This window comes from Bufo bufo, chromosome 6, assembly GCF_905171765.1.
Source record: "Bufo bufo chromosome 6, aBufBuf1.1, whole genome shotgun sequence".
NCBI classification, from domain to species: domain Eukaryota; kingdom Metazoa; phylum Chordata; class Amphibia; order Anura; family Bufonidae; genus Bufo; species Bufo bufo.
The window spans coordinates 433,407,330-433,430,116 of NC_053394.1; the positions used below are offsets into that span (position 1 = coordinate 433,407,330).

At 45.7% G+C, this 22,787-nt stretch overlaps 1 protein-coding gene across 1 annotated transcript in view; it reads left to right on the forward strand.

Annotated features, from left to right (window-relative positions):
- The window catches only part of GLP2R (glucagon like peptide 2 receptor), a 95,895-nt gene that overhangs the window by 55,007 nt on the left and 18,101 nt on the right, over nt 1–22,787 (forward strand). Inside the window, exons 3-5 of the mRNA XM_040437390.1 lie at nt 8,624–8,728; nt 12,743–12,864; nt 22,266–22,372. Of these exons, the coding sequence (XP_040293324.1) occupies nt 8,624–8,728; nt 12,743–12,864; nt 22,266–22,372 (334 nt within the window). The remainder of the gene's footprint in view (nt 1–8,623; nt 8,729–12,742; nt 12,865–22,265; nt 22,373–22,787) is intronic.

The window sequence follows — 22,787 nt, forward strand, 5'->3', positions numbered from 1 at the left end:
GGAGCGGGGTTGGGTTAAAAACCTGGCGTTATTAGAGCTTGTCCCAATTGTGCTTGCAGTAGTTTTGTGGGGGGGATTGTTTTAGGAATAAGATTAGATTCCATTGTGATGATTTGGGGGTGGTCCAGGCCATTAATAACATGTCAGCATCGTCGCCGCCTGTAGTTCATTTGTTGCAGCATTTGGTTTTAGTTTGTTTATCACTGAATGCTTGGATTGTGGCGGTTCATGTGCCTGGTGTGTCTAATGGTATTGCTGATGCCCTTTCTCGTTCGCAGTGGGAGCGTTTTCGGCAGTTGGCGCCGGGAGCGGACGGCGAGGGGTTGGATTCCATCTGGGAGCTGTTGGAGGTACCATAGGAAGGTTGCTGCAGGACTCAATGAGTGCAGGGACGTGGGTAGCTTACGGTAAAGCGTGGAATGAATGGCAGAGGTGGTGTGAGGATTTGGGGGTGTTAGTGGATGAGGGAGATACTCCTCTGTTGTTGTTCTTGGGGCATGTGAAAGAGCAGGGATGGTCTGCTGCTAAAATGAATAGGTGGATGGCGGGGCTTGCTTTTGCTTTCAAGCTGAGGGGGTTACCGGATTTGACGAAGACCTTTTTGGTGAGGCAGGTGTTGAAGGGTGGGAAGCGGGCGGAGGACAGAAGGAGGCCGGTCTCATTTGAATTGTTGTTAAAATTGGGTGTGCAAGTGGAGGTGAGTTGTCGCTCTAGTTGGGAGGTGAGGCTGTTCAGGGTTGCTTTTTCCCTAGCATTTTTTGGGGCATTTCGGTTGGGGGAATTGGTGTGTGGTAGTGTTCGGGCTGTTGGTGGGGGGTTGTTGAGCGAGGATGTTGTGCTATCCGGAGACAGGGTTGTCATCAGGATTCGTAGGTCAAAGACGGACAGGGAAGGAAAGGGCAATTATGTATGGTTGTTTGAGGTTCCGGGCTGTGCTATGTGCCCGATGCAGTGCTTGCGGGAGTATGATGTGGGGGGTCTGGCAACGGTGGGTCCATTGGTTAGGCATGAGGACGGGTCATATCTGTCGCGATATCAGTTTGTGGCGGTGTTTAAGCGCTGCCTGCGTGAGCTGGGTATTGCAGCGGAAGATTTTACTGGGCATTCGTTCAGGATAGGTGCTGCTACAGAGGCGGCTAGAGCTGGGATGAGTGATGAAGTGATTAAGAGGATTGGGAGATGGGAATCAGTGAGGTTTAGGTCTTATGTTAGGGTGGGTTTGTTGGATTAACGATGCATGTTGAATGATGCAGTCTTGTGTTTTTCTTTGTTATATCTTTCAGGAGCTAGGCCCGCGTTGGTTTGGATACTCGGACACTCCTTTGTGTTTTGGGGGGCGCTGAGGGCGGACGTTCGTCCTGACGGAAGGCAGTTAGGGCTCGATAGGGAGGTTGCAGTTGTTCGTTGGATTGGGGTAAGGGGTATGTTGTGGGAAGGGGTTATGAGGGAGGTTCACCGGTACGCACGGCTGGGTAGTCCCCCGGACGTATTGGTATTGCATGTGGGGGGGAATGACTTGGGGGGTAAGCCGGTTAGGGAGTTGATAAGGGATGTAAAATTTGATTTGTTGCGTTTATGGTCTTTGTTCCCGGCCATGGTAACAGTTTGGTCTGACATTGTGCCTCGCCAGGTGTGGCGTTGGGCGAGGTCGGTGGAGCGCCTTAACAAGGCAAGGATTAAGGTCAATAGGATTTTGGGAAAATTCATGGCCAGTGGCAGTGCCGGGTGTGGGGGCTTTTTGGAGGGCAGACGGGGTACATTTAAATGCCGTAGGGATTGATCTGTGGTCGCTTGGTTTATGCCGGCGTCTTCTCTTCCGGGTGTATGCGATGACGTCATCGACGCAGGCGCATTGAGGATGGAGCGGTCGAGCAGAGCGGCCGCCTCTCAGTGCGCCTGCGCCGATTGAAGCCAGGTACGGCGCAGGCGCGAGATTTCAAATTCTAACAGCGCCAGCAGAGAAGGATTCCCTTCCCTGGCCCTGTCAATCAGCATGCCGAGGGGGCGTCATTACCAACGGAGGATGCGGCTGCTACCAGCAAGTAGCCGCCCTACTTGCTGGTAGCAAGGTAATTACCATATTTTAAAAATCGTTTTTTAGCAAAATCTACTGAACCAAAATTATCAATTTGATTATGTATCATGAGATCGCACTATAGGGATTATTATTAAAGAAAAAAAAAAACGGTTTAATGGGGTGACAGAAACCCTTTAAACACAAACTGGTCTCAGTGAGTTATTGTTAAGTTTGAGTTGTAAATGGGGTTTTAAGGGGATTGAAGGAGGCCCACGAGGAATGGACAATACCCTACTCATGAAGATTTTTCTCTCTCCACACTGTCCCTAGATATGATAGATATGATAGAGAAGGGACTAGATGTCTTCACAGAGTAACTGAAGAAGATTTCAGAAAGGGCAAAGAAGGAGAGCCAGAAAGAGAATGGTGATACTCCTACATCTGCTGCAGCAGAGCCGAGCAAGGAGCAGCTGGAACCGGAGGCCCAAAAGCGGGGCACTTCCCACAAGCTTGTGCAAAAAGCTGAAAAGAAACTGCTGAAAAACATGGAGTTGGTAGTTCAGCGCCTGGAGAAACAGGGTGTGACATACAAAAAGGTGGAGAAAACCAAGAACAAACTTCAGCGAGAATTGGATGATCTGATGGTGGACCTGGACCACCAGAAGCAAATTATGTCTAGTCTAGCGAAGAAACAGGAGAAGTTTGACTGGCTCCTAACTGAAGAGAAATACATCTCGGCTCGATATGATGAAAAACGTGACCAAGCAGAGACTGTTGCTTGGGAAAGGGAGACCCAGGCCCTCTCCTTGGCTAGAGCCCTTGAAGAAGTGCTCGAGGAGCGTGCTGAATTGAAGAGGCTGAACAAGCAACTCAGAACAGAGATGGAAAATCTCATGAGCTTAAAAGATGAGTTGGAGAAATCTAAGTGTGCTCTCGAGCAGCAGGTGGAAGGTGAGAAACCTGAAGAGGAGAGTTCTCTGTAAGACGTCAAGAAGCCAGAGCCTGTTAAAAATGGGACTGGAGATGGTGGCACTGTGGTGCTGGCTGTGGCAGAGAAGATGGAAGATGCTTCTGCTGAACCAGTTGGTGGGGCTGATGTGGATGCCGAAGACCACAGACCCGTGGTAGCGTGTAGCCCAGGCCTGGAAGACGTCCCCTCTGCATACAAGGCCTTCCAAATAGCCAGCAGCCTGCTGGGGAAGAAGTATGAGGAGGTGAACGATCTGTTTTTGGATCCGAGCTATTATGATGGTCTGTATCTCCTGACTCCTCCACAAAAGGAGAACAGTGTCCTGGGTGAGCCTCTGGAGAAAATGACAGAAGACGAGGAGTCTGCTGAAGACCCTGGTGCCTCCTGCCTCGATGAGAAAGAGGGGGAGGGGTTAACAGGGCAAGTGTATGGTGCCATGTCCGAGAAGGATGAGAAGGCGGTCAAAGAGACTGGAGACTTCGAGAAGACAAAGGGTGGACACTGGGTTACTTAGTGTGGCTGTAAAGCCAATCTGGGCTGGTTCTTATTGGGAGCAGCCAAAGAGCAGGGTGGGTGGCTGTTCCCCACGTCCAGGCCAGGTGGATGCCCTCTCACCAGCCTCCCGTGGTTATGCAGGTGTTCACCCTCACGGGCTTGAACAAAGGGGGCGGGTATGTGAGACAGTGACAGGTCTCACGCAGGTTGGAGGCAAGGAAGGGGTGGATAGTGCGGTCCACGCCCCTATTCCACCACAGGTGAGACCAGCTGGAGGTACTCAGCCTGGCATGAAGCACCTCCCAGAGTGTCAGCAAGGGGGGAGTGTGTTACCTGTGGACAGAGGCCTGGAGGCTCTGTCTTTGTGGTCTCAGCTGGGCTAGGCTGAGGGACCACGAGGCTAAGTGACAGCCTGGAATTTGGGGGATGCAGTGACGCTTGCGGTACAAGGGCCACCAGGTCAGAGTCGGGAGGACTGCTGGACCACAATCCCCCAAAGGGACTTGCGTTTGCTACAGCCTGGAGGCTGCTGGGCTAGCTGAGAAAGCCGCAGGTTATGACCGTGTCTGAATAGCACTCTATAGGTGAGTCAGGGATTCTACCCTATGTTTAGTTAGAGCCCAGACGGGCAGGTATTTGTTTTGTGTTATTGTTTGTTGTTGCTGGTGTTGCACAATAAATGCAAAGTTTGGAGAGTATATCCGTGTCTGAAGTAATCTGTGAGACTGACCCCCGGAGAAGAGCTAACCCCCCACAATACTAATAAAGTTGTTAAATGAAAAAAAAAAAAAAGGGGGGGGGGGGCGAATCAAAACAAAACCTTACCTTTAAAATATCCCGCCGTTCACACGCCACAGCTTCCGCTATTTCTGGCCTGATCGGCCATGTCAACCCTTCACCACTCAGGCCAGTGATTGGCTGTAATGTCATGTGACTGCGGCAGGCCCAGCATGGATCGGATCGGTGGTGTGGGACATTTTAAAAGTAAGCAGTTGTTTTTTTTTTAAGGTATACAGACCCCTTTAGTTTTTTTTTAGTTTTTTTATTTTATTGTCTAATATCAGATAATCATTATTACTTTAGATAATTTTTCTTTTATCGTATATCTTTGATCACCATTATTATTTTATATATTTTAGTAATATTTTGTTATATTTCATTCCCTTATATATTTTCTGGATTTGCTGACATGTGAGCGCATTCATAATAAAAAATGAGTTCAATAACTCCGAGCTGCTGACGGGCTCAGTCGCCTCATTTAGTGACCACGCTCCATCGGCTCCGGCATCCAGCGTCATGAACACATCATGTAAATTCATTATCATAGTAAATTAGATTCTCCTGTTTATGTAGGAATAGCTCCAGTGACATCATTTAGAGAAAACAAAATGCCAAAAATAATACATTTTTTAAAGTAATATTAATAATAATAATTAACAACGTAAATATTTTACAGTATTTAATGATATTTATGGACTGATCTGAGTCGTAGTTTTAGCATGCTCTGCCATGGTTGTGCGGCTCAGTGGCCTTTACATCTAAGCTAGTAGTTCCTGCAACTACTGATAACCCTACCTTATAATATTGAGATGACTCTGCTGACCCTGCCCTAAAACATTGATATGACTCTGCTGACCCCGTCCTATAATATTGAGATGACTCTGCTGACCCTGCTCTATAATAATGGGATGACTCTGCTGACATTGCCCTCTAATAATATTGATATGACTCTGCTGACCCTGTCCTATATTATTGAGATGACTCTGCTGACCCTGCTCTATAATATTGGGATGGCTTTGCTGACATTGCCCTCTAATAATATTGAGATGACTCTGCTGACTCCATCCTATAATATTGAGATAACTCTGCTGACCCTGTCCTATATTATTGAGATGACTCTGCTGACCCTGCTCTATAATATTGGGATGGCTTTGCTGACATTGCCCTCTAATAATATTGAGATGATTCTGCTGACTCCATCCTATAATATTGAGATAACTCTGCTGACCCTGTCCTATAATATTGAGATGACTATGCTGACCTTGCCCCATAATATTCAGATGCCTCTGCTGAACCTGCCCTATAATATTGAGATGACTCTGCTGGCCCTGCCCTATAAAATTGAGATGACTCTGCCCTATAATAATATTGAATGACCTTGCCCTTTAATAATATTGAGATGACTCTGCTGGGGGGCGGAGCCTGTGCCAGATGGAGATGGCTGCCTGAAACTTTGCTCTGCAACAGACCTCACCCTTATAGTTTGTTTTACCTTGCTTGTCGGACCTACCATGGTCAAAATTGGCGGATCTAAAGTCTAGATACCCTTGGACCTCCTAAAACTACCTCACACAGTGGGGAGATGAAGAAATTTATTAAGAAGGCAGCCGCCACCTATGTGGCTCAAGAGTCCAAGATGGCGCATGCTACTCCACATAATTTGGAAATTCCTGCATTTTTAAGTAAAAGAAGCTGTACTCAATAGTGCCCGAGATATTTATGCTGACCTTGCACTTTAATAATATTGAGATGACTCTGCTGACCTTGCACTATAATAATATTGAGATGACTCTGCTGACCTTGCACCCTAATAATATTGAGATCACTCTGCTGACCTTGCACTTTAATAATATTGAGATGGCTCTGCAGACCTTGCACCCTAATAATATTGAGATGACTCTGCAGACCTTGCACCCTAATATTGAGATGACTCTGCTGACCTTGCACTTTAATAATATTGAGATGACTCTGCTGACCTTGCACCCTAATAATATTGAGATGACTCTGCTGACCTTGCACTTTAATAATATTGAGATGGCTCTGCAGACCTTGCACCCTAATAATATTGAGATGACTCTGCAGACCTTGCACCCTAATATTGAGATGACTCTGCTGACCTTGCACTTTAATAATATTGAGATCACTCTGCAGACCTTGCACCCTAATATTGAGATGACTCTGCTGACCTTGCACTTTAATAATATTGAGATGAATCTTCTGACTTCACTAACAATGAGATAATACTGCAGGGTCAGCAGAATCAAAATAATGGAATTATGCTTCTGACCACTATCTCTAATGATAATGAGATGACTTCTTCTGACCCATCCTATTATGAGATTACTCTGCTGGCACTGCTTTCTAACAGTAATAATACGACTCTGCTGATGTTGCCCTTTGACCCGTTTCTTAATATATTTAGATGACTCTGCTGACCATACCCTGTAATAGTAAGATGAATGCTGATCCTGCCCTGGCCCTCTATTGATAATGAAACAACTTTGCTGATTCTGCCCTCTAATTATAATGGAACGACTCTGCTAACTTGTACCAGTCTGCTCAAAAAAAAAAAAAATATTAAACTCTTATGCAGCCAGTTTCTAAGCTCCCCCTAGTGGTGGCTTCAGTCTGACAGAATTTAATCATATAAAGCTCAGTCTATTTGGATTGGTAGATGCATGCATGACAACATATCAGCCTCAGATGATGTATAGGCCTCAAGCTTTGCTACTTCTAGAAGAGGAGAGCTGGTCATAGACTGCAGACAGAACAGACCCTACAGGGGGAGATAGTGAGCCACTATGAGAAAGTCTCCAATCCTTCTCCTACTGCAAGAAGATCCAATGATGGACCAATCCTCCACGACTGTCCATGTATGTCCTAGACGTTCTGGAATCTTCCTTCAGATTTCTCAGTATTGTTTCTTGTGTTCTGAAGGCTCCTCGGTGATGGGGAATGTGACTTATGGGTCCAGTTTATGTAATTACCCACACAGCACAGACCTTGGAGCGCGTGTGGAGACTCTTGTAAGGAGTAAGTGATAAGGGGGAAGTTTATTGCTGCGCTTTATTACCGGATAAGAACGTTTTACGACCACATAGTATCCAATAAGAATAACAACAGGAGACTCCGGGAAGATTATACTGCGTCTCAAGAAATGTTCTATCCTGAAATAGCAATGTTCCTTCTCTTTCCCATGTGCTTTCTTCATCCTCTTCCTTCTCCTCGAAAAAAAAAACTTGAAATGTTTTATGTTTCCTCTTTCTCCTCCTCACTCCTTCATTCTCCTCCATTTATTTATTCTTATTCTTCTTTTGTCTTTGTTTCTCTTCTTTGTCCCTTTTTCTTTCTTTTTCATCATCAATTTTCTTCCCTTCCTTTGTCGTCTTCTTACTTCTTTTTCCTCTTCACCTTTTTCTTCTTTGCTTTTGTCTTCTACGTCTTTCTTTGTTTACTTCCTTTCTTCTTATTTTCTTCTTCTGTGTCCTTTTCCCCTCCTTCTTCTTCATTTTCTTCTTTCTTCATATTTTTTGTCCTCTACGTCCTTCTTTGTTCTTCTCATTTTTCTTCTTCTTGTCTCTTTCCTCTTTTCTTCTTGTTTTGTGACCATCTTTTTCTTCGTCTTCTTCCCTTTTCTTTTCTTCTTCCTTCTTTGTTTTTGTCTTCTTTTTCCTTTTTTATTTCTCCTTTTTTCTTCTTCTTCTTTCTTTGTATTGTTCTTCTTTGTCTTCTTTCTTCTTCATCTTTTTCTTCCTTTGTTGCTTTTGTCTTCTTTCTTCTTATTTCATCTCCTCCTTCTTCATATTTTTCTTCTCCATTTGTTATTTTACTTTTTCTTCTGTGTTTTTATGATTTTTGTATTTCTTTCTTTGTTTCCTTCTTTTTTTGTCTTAATTTTTTCTTCTTCTTATGTACTTCTATTTATTTGTATCTTCTTCCTTCTGCCTTTCTTCTTCCATCTTCCCTCCTCTTCTATCTTCTTTTTTCTTCTTATATTTTCTTCACATTTTTTCTTTAAAATGTTCTCGCTCCTCTTCAGATTTGTCTACTTGAGGTTCTCACTATTACGTCTCTACCATTTTCTGTCTTCTTGTTTTCATCCTTTTGTTTTTCACCTTCTTCTTCCGCTCTCATTTCATCTCCTTTTTTTCTCTGTCCTCTTCTTATATAATCAGCAATGTCTTCTATGGTCCTTTCTCTATCGGATGATAGTGATGGAACATGAAGCCTTGTTTCTGATGTGCCGTCAGTTTCCTAGCTGACCGTCTTTCCCTGTGACCACACTTCCTTCTTTCTTTGCAGCAGCTCAGTTTATGGCTGGTGACATCATTATTGATGGTCCGTATTCTGTTTTCTTCCAGGAATTTACTGTAATGGGACGTTCGATCAATTTGTTTGTTGGCCGTTTTCTTACCCTGGAAATATCTCTGTTCCTTGTCCATGGTACCTGCCTAACATTCAAGAAGGTAATGAGAAGGAAGGCTTCAGACCTGTTATACACATTGTAGTAAATATCAGATTCGTAAACTGTCAAGACCCATAAGAAGACCCACCAGGGAATATAAAACAGATCTATGCAGAGCAGACTCAGTCTATTGTACAGCCCAGATAACTTCCTGTGACCACTAGATGTAGATACTGGAACTAAAATGGTGGTCACCCAGACAGTAGTTCACAGAGGGATTATGCTTTGAAATGCTTGATATAACTGATCCTGCAGTAAGAGATATATCGCCATTTACCTTACTTGCTGCTGTGGGGAACTATTTGCTTCGCATCAGTGTTGTACCAGTCATCGAGGCTGACCACGCTGCTGTTATGAGGCCAGTAGTAAGAAGGCTCCTCTACAGATAGAATGATGATTACCTGCAGCCATCACTAGGGGGAGCTCACTGTCACACAGCTACAGATAGAATGATGATTATTACCTGCTGCCATCACTAGGGGGAGCTCACTGTCACACAGCTACAGATAGAATGATGATTATTACCTGCTGCCATCACTAGGGGGAGCTCACTGTCACAGCTACAGATAGAATGATGATTACCTGCAGCCATCACTAGGGGGAGCTCACTGTCACACAGCTACAGATAGAATGATGATGATTACCCGCAGCCATCACTAGGGGGAGCTCACTGTCACAGCTACAGATAGAATGATGATGATTACCCGCAGCCATCACTAGGGGGAGCTCACTGTCACACAGCTACAGATAGAATGATGATGATTACCTGCAGCCATCACTAGGGGGAGCTCACTGTCACAGCTACAGATAGAATGATGATGATTACCTGCAGCCATCACTAGGGGGAGCTCACTGTCACACAGCTACAGATAGAATGATGATTACCTGCAGCCATCACTAGGGGGAGCTCACTGTCACACAGCTACAGATAGAATGATGATTACCTGCAGCCATCACTAGGGGGAGCTCACTGTCACACAGCTACAGATAGAATGATGATTACCTGCAGCCATCACTAGGGGGAGCTCACTGTCACACAGCTACAGATAGAATGATGATTATTACCTGCTGCCATCACTAGGGGGAGCTCATTATCACACAGCTACAGATAGAATGATGATTATTACCTGCAGCCATCACTAGGGGGAGCTCACTGTCACACAGCTACAGATAGAATGATGATTACCCGCAGCCATCACTAAGGGGGAGCTCACTGTCACACAGCTACAGATAGAATGATGATTATTACCTGCAGCCATCACTAGGGGGAGCTCACTGTCACACAGCTACAGATAGAATGATGATTATTACCTGCTGCCATCACTAGGGGGAGCTCACTGTCACACAGCTACAGATAGAATGATGATTATTACCTGCTGCCATCACTAGGGGGAGCTCACTGTCACAGCTACAGATAGAATAATGATTACCTGCAGCCATCACTAGGGGGAGCTCACTGTCACACAGCTACAGATAGAATGATGATGATTACCTGCAGCCATCACTAGGGGGAGCTCACTGTCACACAGCTATAGATAGAATGATGATTACCTGCAGCCATCACTAGGGGGAGCTCACTGTCACAGCTACAGATAGAATAATGATTACCTGCAGCCATCACTAGGGGGAGCTCACTGTCACACAGCTACAGATAGAATGATGATGATTACCTGCAGCCATCACTAGGGGGAGCTCACTGTCACACAACTACAGATAGAATAATGATTACCTGCAGCCATCACTAGGGGGAGCTCACTGTCACACAGCTACAGATAGAATGATGATGATTACCTGCAGCCATCACTAGGGGGAGCTCACTGTCACACAGCTACAGATAGAATGATGATGATTACCTGCAGCCATCACTAGGGGGAGCTCACTGTCACACAACTACAGATAGAATGATGATTATTACCTGCAGCCATCACTAGGGGGAGCTCACTGTCACACAGCTACAGATAGAATGATGATGATTACCTGCAGCCATCACTAGGGGGAGCTCACTGTGCATAGAGTTCAGCAGCTTCCAATTAGAGTAAGGGAGGCTGTACAACTCTATATGCAATTAGCTCCCCCTATTGGCAGCTGCAGGCAAAAGTGTATGTTTACCCAGCGCTGACCTTAGGGGTGTGGGACGTGTGTGGCGACATAATGCACATCTAAAAGGGCTGCAGTGACCCCGAGGGATTGGACAATGCATTGATGAGTTATTTAGGCACTGTATGGCTGTATTTAGCTCTATAGAGGTGGTGAGTAGACCGTTTATTTGGTATTGTATGGAGGTGGTATCTAGGCACTGTATAGATTTTATTTGGCACTATATGGCGGCGGTATTTAGGCAACGAATTGGTGTTAATTGGGTCTGTATGAAGTGGTAATTAGGCACTGCATGGATATATTTGGCTATTTAAAGTGATGATAATTAACCACTGCATAGATGTTATTTGGCACCATGTGACGGTGGTATTTAGGCACTGTACGGCTGTATTTACCTCTGTATAGAGGTGGTAATTAGGCAATGTTTGGCTGTATTTTAGTACTGTATGGAGGCAGTATTAAGACACTGTATAGATTTTATTGGGCACTATATGACGGTGGTATTTAGGCACTGTATAGATTTGTATTGGGCACTATATGACGGTGGTATTTAGGCACTGTATAGATTTGTATTGGGCACTATATGACGGTGGTATTTAGGCACTGTATAGATTTTATTGGGCACTATATGACGGTGGTGTTCAGGCACTGTATAGATTTTATTGGGCACTATATGACGGTGATATTTAGGCACTGTGTATATTTTATTGGGCACTATATGACGGTGGTGTTCAGGCACTGTATAGATTTTATTGGGCACTATATGACGGTGGTATTTAGGCACTGTATAGATTTTATTGGGCACTATATGACAGTGATATTTAGGCACTGTAGATTTTATCGGGCACTATATGACGGTGGTGTTCAGGCACTGTATAGATTTGTATTGGGCACTATATGACGGTGGTGTTCAGGCACTGTATAGATTTGTATTGGGCACTAATATGACGGTGGTGTTCAGGCACTGTATAGATTTGTATTGGGCACTATATGACGGTGGTATTTAGGCACTGTATAGATTTTATTGGGCACTATATGACGGTGGTGTTCAGGCACTGTATAGATTTGTATTGGGCACTATATGACGGTGGTATTTAGGCACTGTATAGATTTTATTGGGCACTATATGACGGTGGTGTTCAGGCACTGTGTATATTTTATTGGGCACTATATGACGGAGGTATTTAGGCACTGTGTAGATTTTATTGGGCACTATATGACGGTGATATTTAGGCACTGTGTAGATTTTATTGGGCACTATATGACGGTGATATTTAGGCACTGTGTAGATTTTATTGGGCACTATATGACGGTGATATTTAGGCACTGTATAGATTTTATTGGGCACTATATGACGGTGGTGTTCAGGCACTGTATGGCTATATCCGGCAGTATGGCTTTATGGCAGTATTTTTTATAACTCCTCTCTTTTTACATTAAGTCCCACCTCACGCCACCACGGCAGTCACATTATATCCCTAATTTATTTTGATGGCCTGCGAATGATCAAATCTATATATGGATCCGTTCATCATCCGTGAATCGGGACGCTGTTTGAAGGTTTAATCATCTCCTCACAAAGAGACGTGACATCCATAAATGTCACTTCCGAGAGTGACAGATGTCTCGAGGAAAAATCCCGTTCAAAGTGAAGACAACAGAAGCCGTACATATGGACGGCTGACATCGGGAATCGGACTCCTTCATTTAAAGGCACCTGTCACTGATCAGAGCCAAACTTGGGGGCACAAATTCAGCCATAATAGCCCCTTATAAGCAGGGAACCGTAAGGTCATGTGACCGATTGGCTGAGATGCCAGATTTGCCGCCATTCCCAGTAAAGGCCAAGGACGTGTAGACACTTGCACCATGTATGTCACGAGGACGTTGCATCCTGACCTCGGCTGTGTCATTGCAGGCAGCGCTGGCTACACGCACCGATACTGCACCGCGCAGGGCGTCTGGCAGAGGAAAGAGAACTCTACAGATATCTGGCGGGACAACACCGAATGCTACAGCAGTAAACACTTCGAACAGAATGTGAGTCTGCCTTTTATATTCATCCTTCCAGATTACTGCAAGTTACTGAGGTCTTTTGGGTCCAGATTTCTGCAGAATACAATACAGAAGTGTCTTGGAGGCTGAGGTCCTGGTGATGAGAGCACAGTACTGCTGAGACTAGATAGGAAGGATTACATCACTCACAGTACCAGAAGGGGTCATCCTGTTATTACTAAAGGCGGGGGTCATAGTGATGAGTACATTGTACTGCTGGAGACTAGATAGGCAGGATTACATCACTCACAGTACCAGAAGGGGGCATCCTGTTATTACTAAAGGCGGGGGTCATAGTGATGAGTACATTGTACTGCTGAGACTAGATAGGCAGGATTGCATCACTCACAGTACCAGAAGGGGTCATCCTGTTATTACTAAAGGGGGGAGTAATAGTGATGAGTACATTGTACTGCTGAGACTAGATAGGCAGGATTGCATCACTCACAGTACCAGAAGGGGGCATCCTGTTATTACTAAAGGCGGGGGTCATAGTGATGAGTACATTGTACTGCTGAGACTAGATAGGCAGGATTGCATCACTCACAGTACCAGAAGGGGGCATCCTGTTATTACTAAAGGCGGGGGTCATAGTGATGAGTACATTGTACTGCTGAGACTAGATAGGCAGGATTACATCACTCACAGAACCAGAAGGGGTCATCCTGTTATTACTAAAGGCGGGGGTCATAGTGATGAGTACATTGTACTGCTGAGACTAGATAGGCAGGATTACATCACTCACAGTACCAGAGGGGATCATGTATATAAACAGTTATCAGGGGTCTCATCTGGAGACTAGATACTGAAGAGTACATTGTACTGCTGAGACTAGATAGGCAGGATTACATCACTCACAGTACAAGAAGGGGTCATCCTGTTATTACTAAAGGCGGGAGTAATAGTGATGAGTACATTGTACTGCTGGAGACTAGATAGGCAGGATTGCATCACTCACAGTACCAGAAGGGGTCATCCTGTTATTACTAAAGGCGGGAGTAATAGTGATGAGTACATTGTACTGCTGAGACTAGATAGGCAGGATTAAATCACTCACGGGTACCAGAGGGGATCATGTATATAAACAGTTATCAGGGGTCTCATCCCGCTACTTCTAAAGGCAGGGGTTATACTGAAGAAGAGTACATTGTACTGCTGAGACTAGATAGGCAGGATTACATGACTTACAGAGATAATATTATATATGGACACTTGTTACAGGTCTCAGTGATGTAATCCTGCCTATCTAGTCTCTACAAACCCAAATGTTGTGACTTCTGTGCACTAAGCGGTCACATTTCCTCTTAGGAGACATCACGACTGGAGTCATGTAGCAGCACGTCAGGTTACAGGACACCGCAGGGTTAATAAACACAGAACTTTCCTGCGCCAAATCCATTATCCCCGATACAGGAAGACCTCCAGGGATTATACACAGACGGATGAGACCAAATCCAAGGACTCGCAACCGCCCTCCATAGGTTTGTTAATATGGAACATTCCCAGAGAGGCATTCATCTGAGGTAACACAAACACCAGGAGCCTCTTATGACAGCCGCAAGGGGGGGGGCAATGTGTCTACAGGTGGAGAAGGGCGGTCTGCGGGGGGCGTCATAGCTGTGTGGTCTCGGCGTCATGTGGGCTCTTTACATTGTGAGAGATGGAGCCCAGAGCTTCTCCTCTATGTGCCTGCACCCTAGTAAAGGAGCATGGAGAGTGATGTAATCTTGCCTATCTAGTCTGCAGCAGCACAAGCCACTCACCTTTTAGTCAGTATAACCCCAGAATTTAGTTATAATGGTAAGAGACCCCTGATAACCGTCCATATACATGATCCCATCTGGTATTGTGAGTGATGTAATCTTGCCTATCTAGTCTACAGCAGTACAATACACTCATCAGTATGACCCTGTATGACCCTGTACCACAGTATTGACTAGATAGGCAGGATGACATCACTCCCAATACCAGATGAGATCACGTATCTAGACAGTTATCAGGGGTCTCATCCTATTATTACTAAAGGCTGGGGTCACACTGACTGAATGATGAGTGCACTGTGCTGCTGGAGCCTAGATAGGCAGGATGACATCACTCCCAATACCAGATGAGATCATGTATCTAGACAGTTATCAGGGGTCTCATCCTATTATTACTAAAGGCTGGGGTCATATTGACTGAATGATGAGTGCACTGTGCTGCTGGAGACTAGATAGGCAGGATGACATCACTCCCAATACCAGATGAGATCATGTATCTAGACAGTTATCAGGGGTCTCATCCTATTATTACTAAAGGCTGGGGTCATATTGACTGAATGATGAGTGCACTGTGCTGCTGGAGACTAGATAGGCAGGATGACATCACTCCCAATACCAGATGAGATCATGTATATGGACAGTTTCAGGGGTCTCTTCCATTTATAACTAAAGCCTCGGGTTATACTGACTGAATGATGAGTGCACTGTGCTGCTGGAGCCTAGATAGGCAGGATGACATCACTCCCAATACCAGATGAGATCATGTATCTAGACAGTTATCAGGGGTCTCATCCCATTATTACTAAAGGCTGGGGTCACACTGACTGAATGATGAGTGCACTGTGCTGCTGGAGACTAGATAGGCAGGATGACATCACTCCCAATACCAGATGAGATCATGTATATGGACAGTTTCAGGGGTCTCTTCCATTTATAACTAAAGCCTCGGGTTATACTGACTGAATGATGAGTGCACTGTGCTGCTGGAGCCTAGATAGGCAGGATGACATCACTCCCAATACCAGATGAGATCATGTATCTAGACAGTTATCAGGGGTCTCATCCTATTATTACTAAAGGCTGGGGTCATATTGACTGAATGATGAGTGCACTGTGCTGCTGGAGACTAGATAGGCAGGATGACATCACTCCCAATACCAGATGAGATCATGTATATAGACAATTATCAGGGGTCTCATCCCATTATTACTAAATGCTGGGGTCATATTGACTAGTGTAATTATACTGCTGGAGACTAGATAGGCAGGATTACATCACTCCCAATACCAGATGAGATCATGTATATGGACAGTTTCAGGGGTCTCTTCCATTTATTACTAAAGCCTCGGGTTATACTGACTGAATGATGAATGCACTGTGCTGCTGGAGCCTAGATAGGCAGGATTACACCACTCACAGCAGTATTCACCCTCCATGCTCCTTTACTAGGGTGCAGGCACATAGAGGAGAAGCTCTGGGCTCCATCGCTCACAAAGTAAAGAGCCCGCGTCCTGCTGCGCAGTGTGTACAGAGACGGCACAGCCATGACGCCCCCCGCAGGCCACTCTGCTCCACCTGTGGACACATTCCGTCATAGACGGCTCCTGGTGTTTGTCTTACCTCTCGGGAATGTTCCATATTAACAAACCTATGGAGGGCGGTTGCGAGTCCTTGGATTTGGACTCATCCGTCTGGAGGTCTTCCTGTATCGGGGATAATGGATTTGGCGCAAGAAAACTCTGCGTTTATTAACCCTGCGGTGTCCTGTAACCTGACGTGCTGCTACATGACTCCAGTCGTGATGTCTCCTAAGAGGAAATCTATCTTAGTGCACCCCTCACATATACAGTATCTGACAGAAGTGAGTGCATCCCTCACATATACAACGTCTGAGAGAAGTGAGTGCACCCCTCACATATACAGTATCTGACAGAAGTGAGTGCACCCCTCACATATACAACGTCTGACAGAAGTGAGTGCCCCCCTCACATATACAACGTCTGAGAGAAGTGAGTGCACCCCTCACATATACAGTATCTGACAGAAGTGAGTGCACCCCTCACATATACAGTATCTGACAGAAGTGAGTGCACCCCTCACATATACAACTTCTGAGAGAAGTGAGTGCACCCCTCACATAGACAGTATCTGACAGAAGTAAGTGCACCCCTCACATATACAGTATCTGACAGAAGTGAGTGCACCCCTCACATATACAGTATCTGACAGAAGTGAGTGCACCCCTCACATATACAACGTCTGACAGAAGTGAGTGTACCCCTCACATATACAGTATCTGACAGAAGTGAATGCACCCCTCACATATACAGTATCTGACAGAAGTGAGTGCACCCCTCACATATACAACGTCTGAGAGAAGTGAGTGCACCCCTCACATATACAGTATCTGACAGAAGTGAGTGCACCCCTCACATATACAGTATCTGACAGAAGTGAGTGCACCCCTCACACATATAGTATCTGACAGAAGTGAGTGCACCCCTCACATATACAACGTCTGACAGAAGTGAGTGCACCCCTCACATATACAGTGTCTGACAGAAGTGAGTGCACCCCTCACATATACAGTATCTGACAGAAGTGAGTGCCCCCCTCACATATACAACGTCTGACAGAAGTGAGTGCACCCCTCACATATACAGTGTCTGACAGAAGTGAGTGCACCCCTCACATATACAGTATCTGACAGAAGTGAGTGCACCCCTCACATATACAGTGTCTGACAGAAGTGAGTGCACCCCTCACATATACAGTGTCTGACAGAAGTGAGTGCACCCCTCACATATACAACGTCTGACAGAAGTGAGTGCACCCCTCACATATACAACGTCTGACAGAAGTGAGTGCACCCCTCACATATACAGTGTCTGACAGAAGTGAGTGCACCCCTCACATATACAGTATCTGACAGAAGTGAGTGCCCCCCTCACATATACAACGTCTGAGAGAAGTGAGTGCACCCCTCACATATACAGTATCTGACAGAAGTGAGTGCACCCCTCACATATACAGTATCTGACAGAAGTGAGTGCACCCCTCACATATACAGTATCTGACAGAAGTGAGTGCACCCCTCACATATACAACGTCTGACAGAAGTGAGTGCACCCCTCACATATACAGTATCTGACAGAAGTGAGTGCACCCCTCACATATACAGTATCTGACAGAAGTGAGTGCACCCCTCACACATATAGTATCTGACAGAAGTGAGTGCACCCCTCACATATACAACGTCTGACAGAAGTGAGTGCACCCCTCACATATACAGTGTCTGACAGAAGTGAGTGCACCCCTCACATATACAGTATCTGACAGAAGTGAGTGCCCCCCTCACATATACAACGTCTGACAGAAGTGAGTGCACCCCTCACATATACAGTGTCTGACAGAAGTGAGTGCACCCCTCACATATACAGTATCTGACAGAAGTGAGTGCACCCCTCACATATACAGTGTCTGACAGAAGTGAGTGCACCCCTCACATATACAGTGTCTGACAGAAGTGAGTGCACCCCTCACATATACAACGTCTGACAGAAGTGAGTGCACCCCTCACATATACAACGTCTGACAGAAGTGAGTGCACCCCTCACATATACAGTGTCTGACAGAAGTGAGTGCACCCCTCACATATACAGTATCTGACAGAAGTGAGTGCCCCCCTCACATATACAACGTCTGAGAGAAGTGAGTGCACCCCTCACATATACAGTATCTGACAGAAGTGAGTGCACCCCTCACATATACAGTATCTGACAGAAGTGAGTGCACCCCTCACATATACAGTATCTGACAGAAGTGAGTGCACCCCTCACATATACAACGTCTGAGAGAAGTGAGTGCACCCCTCACATATACAGTATCTGACAGAAGTGAGTGCACCCCTCACATATACAGTATCTGACAGAAGTGAGTGCACCCCTCACACATATAGTATCTGACAGAAGTGAGTGCACCCCTCACATATACAACGTCTGACAGAAGTGAGTGCACCCCTCACATATACAGTGTCTGACAGAAGTGAGTGCACCCCTCACATATACAGTATCTGACAGAAGTGAGTGCCCCCCTCACATATACAACGTCTGACAGAAGTGAGTGCACCCCTCACATATACAGTGTCTGACAGAAGTGAGTGCACCCCTCACATATACAGTATCTGACAGAAGTGAGTGCACCCCTCACATATACAGTGTCTGACAGAAGTGAGTGCACCCCTCACATATACAGTGTCTGACAGAAGTGAGTGCACCCCTCACATATACAACGTCTGACAGAAGTGAGTGCACCCCTCACATATACAACGTCTGACAGAAGTGAGTGCACCCCTCACATATACAGTGTCTGACAGAAGTAAGTGCACCCCTCACATATACAGTATCTGACAGAAGTGAGTGCACCCCTCACATATACAGTGTCTGACAGAAGTAAGTGCACCCCTCACATATACAGTATCTGACAGAAGTGAGTGCACCCCTCACATATACAGTGTCTGACAGAAGTGAGTGCACCCCTCACATATACAGTATCTGACAGAAGTGAGTGCACCCCTCACATAGACAGTATCTGACAGAAGTGAGTGCACCCCTCACATAGACAGTATCTGACAGAAGTGAGTGCACCCCTCACATATACAACGTCTGACAGAAGTGAGTGCACCCCTCACATATACAACGTCTGACAGAAGTGAGTGCACCCCTCACATATACAGTGTCTGACAGAAGTGAGTGCACCCCTCACATAGACAGTATCTGACAGAAGTGAGTGCACCCCTCACATATACAACGTCTGACAGAAGTGAGTGCACCCCTCACATATACAGTGTCTGACAGAAGTGAGTGCACCCCTCACATATACAGTATCTGACAGAAGTGAGTGCACCCCTCACATATACAGTATCTGACAGAAGTGAGTGCACCCCTCACATAGACAGTATCTGACAGAAGTAAGTGCACCCCTCACATATACAGTATCTGACAGAAGTGAGTGCACCCCTCACATATACAGTATCTGACAGAAGTGAGTGCACCCCTCACACATATAGTATCTGACAGAAGTGAGTGCACCCCTCACATATACAGTGTCTGACAGAAGTAAGTGCACCCCTCACATATACAGTATCTGACAGAAGTGAGTGCACCCCTCACATATACAGTGTCTGACAGAAGTGAGTGCACCCCTCACATATACAGTATCTGACAGAAGTGAGTGCACCCCTCACATAGACAGTATCTGACAGAAGTGAGTGCACCCCTCACATAGACAGTATCTGACAGAAGTGAGTGCACCCCTCACATATACAACGTCTGACAGAAGTGAGTGCACCCCTCACATATACAGTATCTGACAGAAGTGAGTGCACCCCTCACATATACAACGTCTGACAGAAGGGAGTGCACCCCTCACATATACAGTATCTGACAGAAGTGAGTGCACCCCTCACATATACAGTATCTGACAGAAGTGAGTGCACCCCTCACATATACAGTATCTGACAGAAGTGAGTGCACCCCTCACATATACAACGTCTGACAGAAGTGAGTGCACCCCTCACATATACAATGTCTGACAGAAGTGAGTGCACCCCTCACATATACAGTGTCTGACAGAAGTGAGTGCACCCCTCACATAGACAGTATCTGACAGAAGTGAGTGCACCCCTCACATATACAACGTCTGACAGAAGTGAGTGCACCCCTCACATATACAGTGTCTGACAGAAGTGAGTGCACCCCTCACATATACAGTATCTGACAGAAGTGAGTGCACCCCTCACATATACAGTATCTGACAGAAGTGAGTGCACCCCTCACATATACAGTATCTGACAGAAGTGAGTGCACCCCTCACACATATAGTATCTGACAGAAGTGAGTGCACCCCTCACATATACAGTGTCTGACAGAAGTAAGTGCACCCCTCACATATACAGTATCTGACAGAAGTGAGTGCACCCCTCACATATACAGTGTCTGACAGAAGTGAGTGCACCCCTCACATATACAGTATCTGACAGAAGTGAGTGCACCCCTCACATAGACAGTATCTGACAGAAGTGAGTGCACCCCTCACATAGACAGTATCTGACAGAAGTGAGTGCACCCCTCACATATACAACGTCTGACAGAAGTGAGTGCACCCCTCACATATACAACGTCTGACAGAAGGGAGTGCACCCCTCACATATACAGTATCTGACAGAAGTGAGTGCACCCCTCACATATACAACGTCTTATGGGAGGGGTGCACTCACTTCTGTCAGACACTGTATATGTGAGGGGTGCACTCACTTCTGTCAGACACTGTATATGTGAGGGGTGCACTCACTTCTGTCAGATACTGTATATGTGAGGGGTGCACTCACTTCTGTCAGATACTGTCTATGTGAGGGGTGCACTCACTTCTGTCAGATACTGTATATGTGAGGGGTGCACTCACTTCTGTCAGATACTGTATATGTGAGGGGTGCACTCACTTCTGTCAGATACTGTATATGTGAGGGGTGCACTCACTTCTGTCAGATACTGTATATGTGAGGGGTGCACTCACTTCTGTCAGATACTGTATATGTGAGGGGTGCACTCACTTCTGTCAGATACTGTATATGTGAGGGGTGCACTCACTTCTGTCAGATACTGTATATGTGAGTGGTGCACTCACTGCTGTCAGATACTGTATATGTGAGGGGTGCACTCACTTCTGTCAGATACTGTATATGTGAGGGGTGCACTCACTTCTGTCAGACGTTGTATATGTGAGGGGTGCACTCACTTCTGTCAGATACTGTATATGTGAGGGGTGCACTCACTTCTGTCAGATACTGTATATGTGAGGGGTGCACTCACTTCTGTCCGACACTGTATATGTGAGGGGTGCACTCACTTCTGTCAGATACTGTATATGTGAGGGGTGCACTCACTTCTGTCAGATACTGTCTATGTGAGGGGTGCACTCACTTCTGTCAGATACTGTATATGTGAGGGGTGCACTCACTTCTGTCAGACACTGTATATGTGAGGGGTGCACTCACTTCTGTCAGATACTGTATATGTGAGGGGTGCACTCACTTCTGTCAGATACTGTCTATGTGAGGGGTGCACTCACTTCTGTGAGATACTGTATATGTGAGGGATGCACTCACTTCTGTCAGATACTGTATATGTGAGGGGTGCACTCACTTCTGTCAGATACTGTCTATGTGAGGGGTGCACTCACTTCTGTCAGATACTGTCTATGTGAGGGGTGCACTCACTTCTGTCAGATACTGTATATGTGAGGGGTGCACTCACTTCTGTCAGATACTGTATATGTGAGGGGTGCACTCACTTCTGTCAGATACTATATATGTGAGGGGTGCACTCACTTCTGTCAGATACTATATATGTGAGGGGTGCACTCACTGCTGTCAGATACTGTATATGTGAGGGGTGCACTCACTTCTGTCAGATACTGTATATGTGAGGGGTGCACTCACTTCTGTCAGATACTGTATATGTGAGGGGTGCACTCACTTCTGTCAGACGTTGTATATGTGAGGGGTGCACTCACTTCTGTCAGATACTGTATACATTTGATGCAGAAGCTGACCCCATGTTCTTACAGAATAAGGCGCATGCCCTCCTGTTACTGCTGAGGATCTGCTACACTGTGGGGTACTCCATATCACTTGGGACCCTCGTCCTCGCACTCTGCATCCTCCTCACATTCAGGTGAGCCCATCCTTATACCTGAGCATAGGTATCTAATCCTATCCTGTGTGATACTGTCTGCTGAGCTGTGTATCTAATCCTATCCTGTGTGATACTGTCTGCTGAGCTGTGTATCTAATCCTATCCTGTGTGATACTGTCTGCTGAGCTGTTTATCTAATCCTATCCTGTGTGATACTGCCTGCTGAGCTGTGTATCTAATCCTATCCTGTGTGATACTGTCTGCTGAGCTGTGTATCTAATCCTATCCTGTGTGATATTGTCTGCTGAGCTGTGTATCTAATCCTATCCTGTGTGATACTGTCTGCTGAGCTGTGTATCTAATCCCATCCTGTGTGATACTGTCTGCTGAGCTGTGTATCTAATCCTATCCTGTGTGATACTGTCTGCTGAGCTGTGTATCTAATCCTATCCTG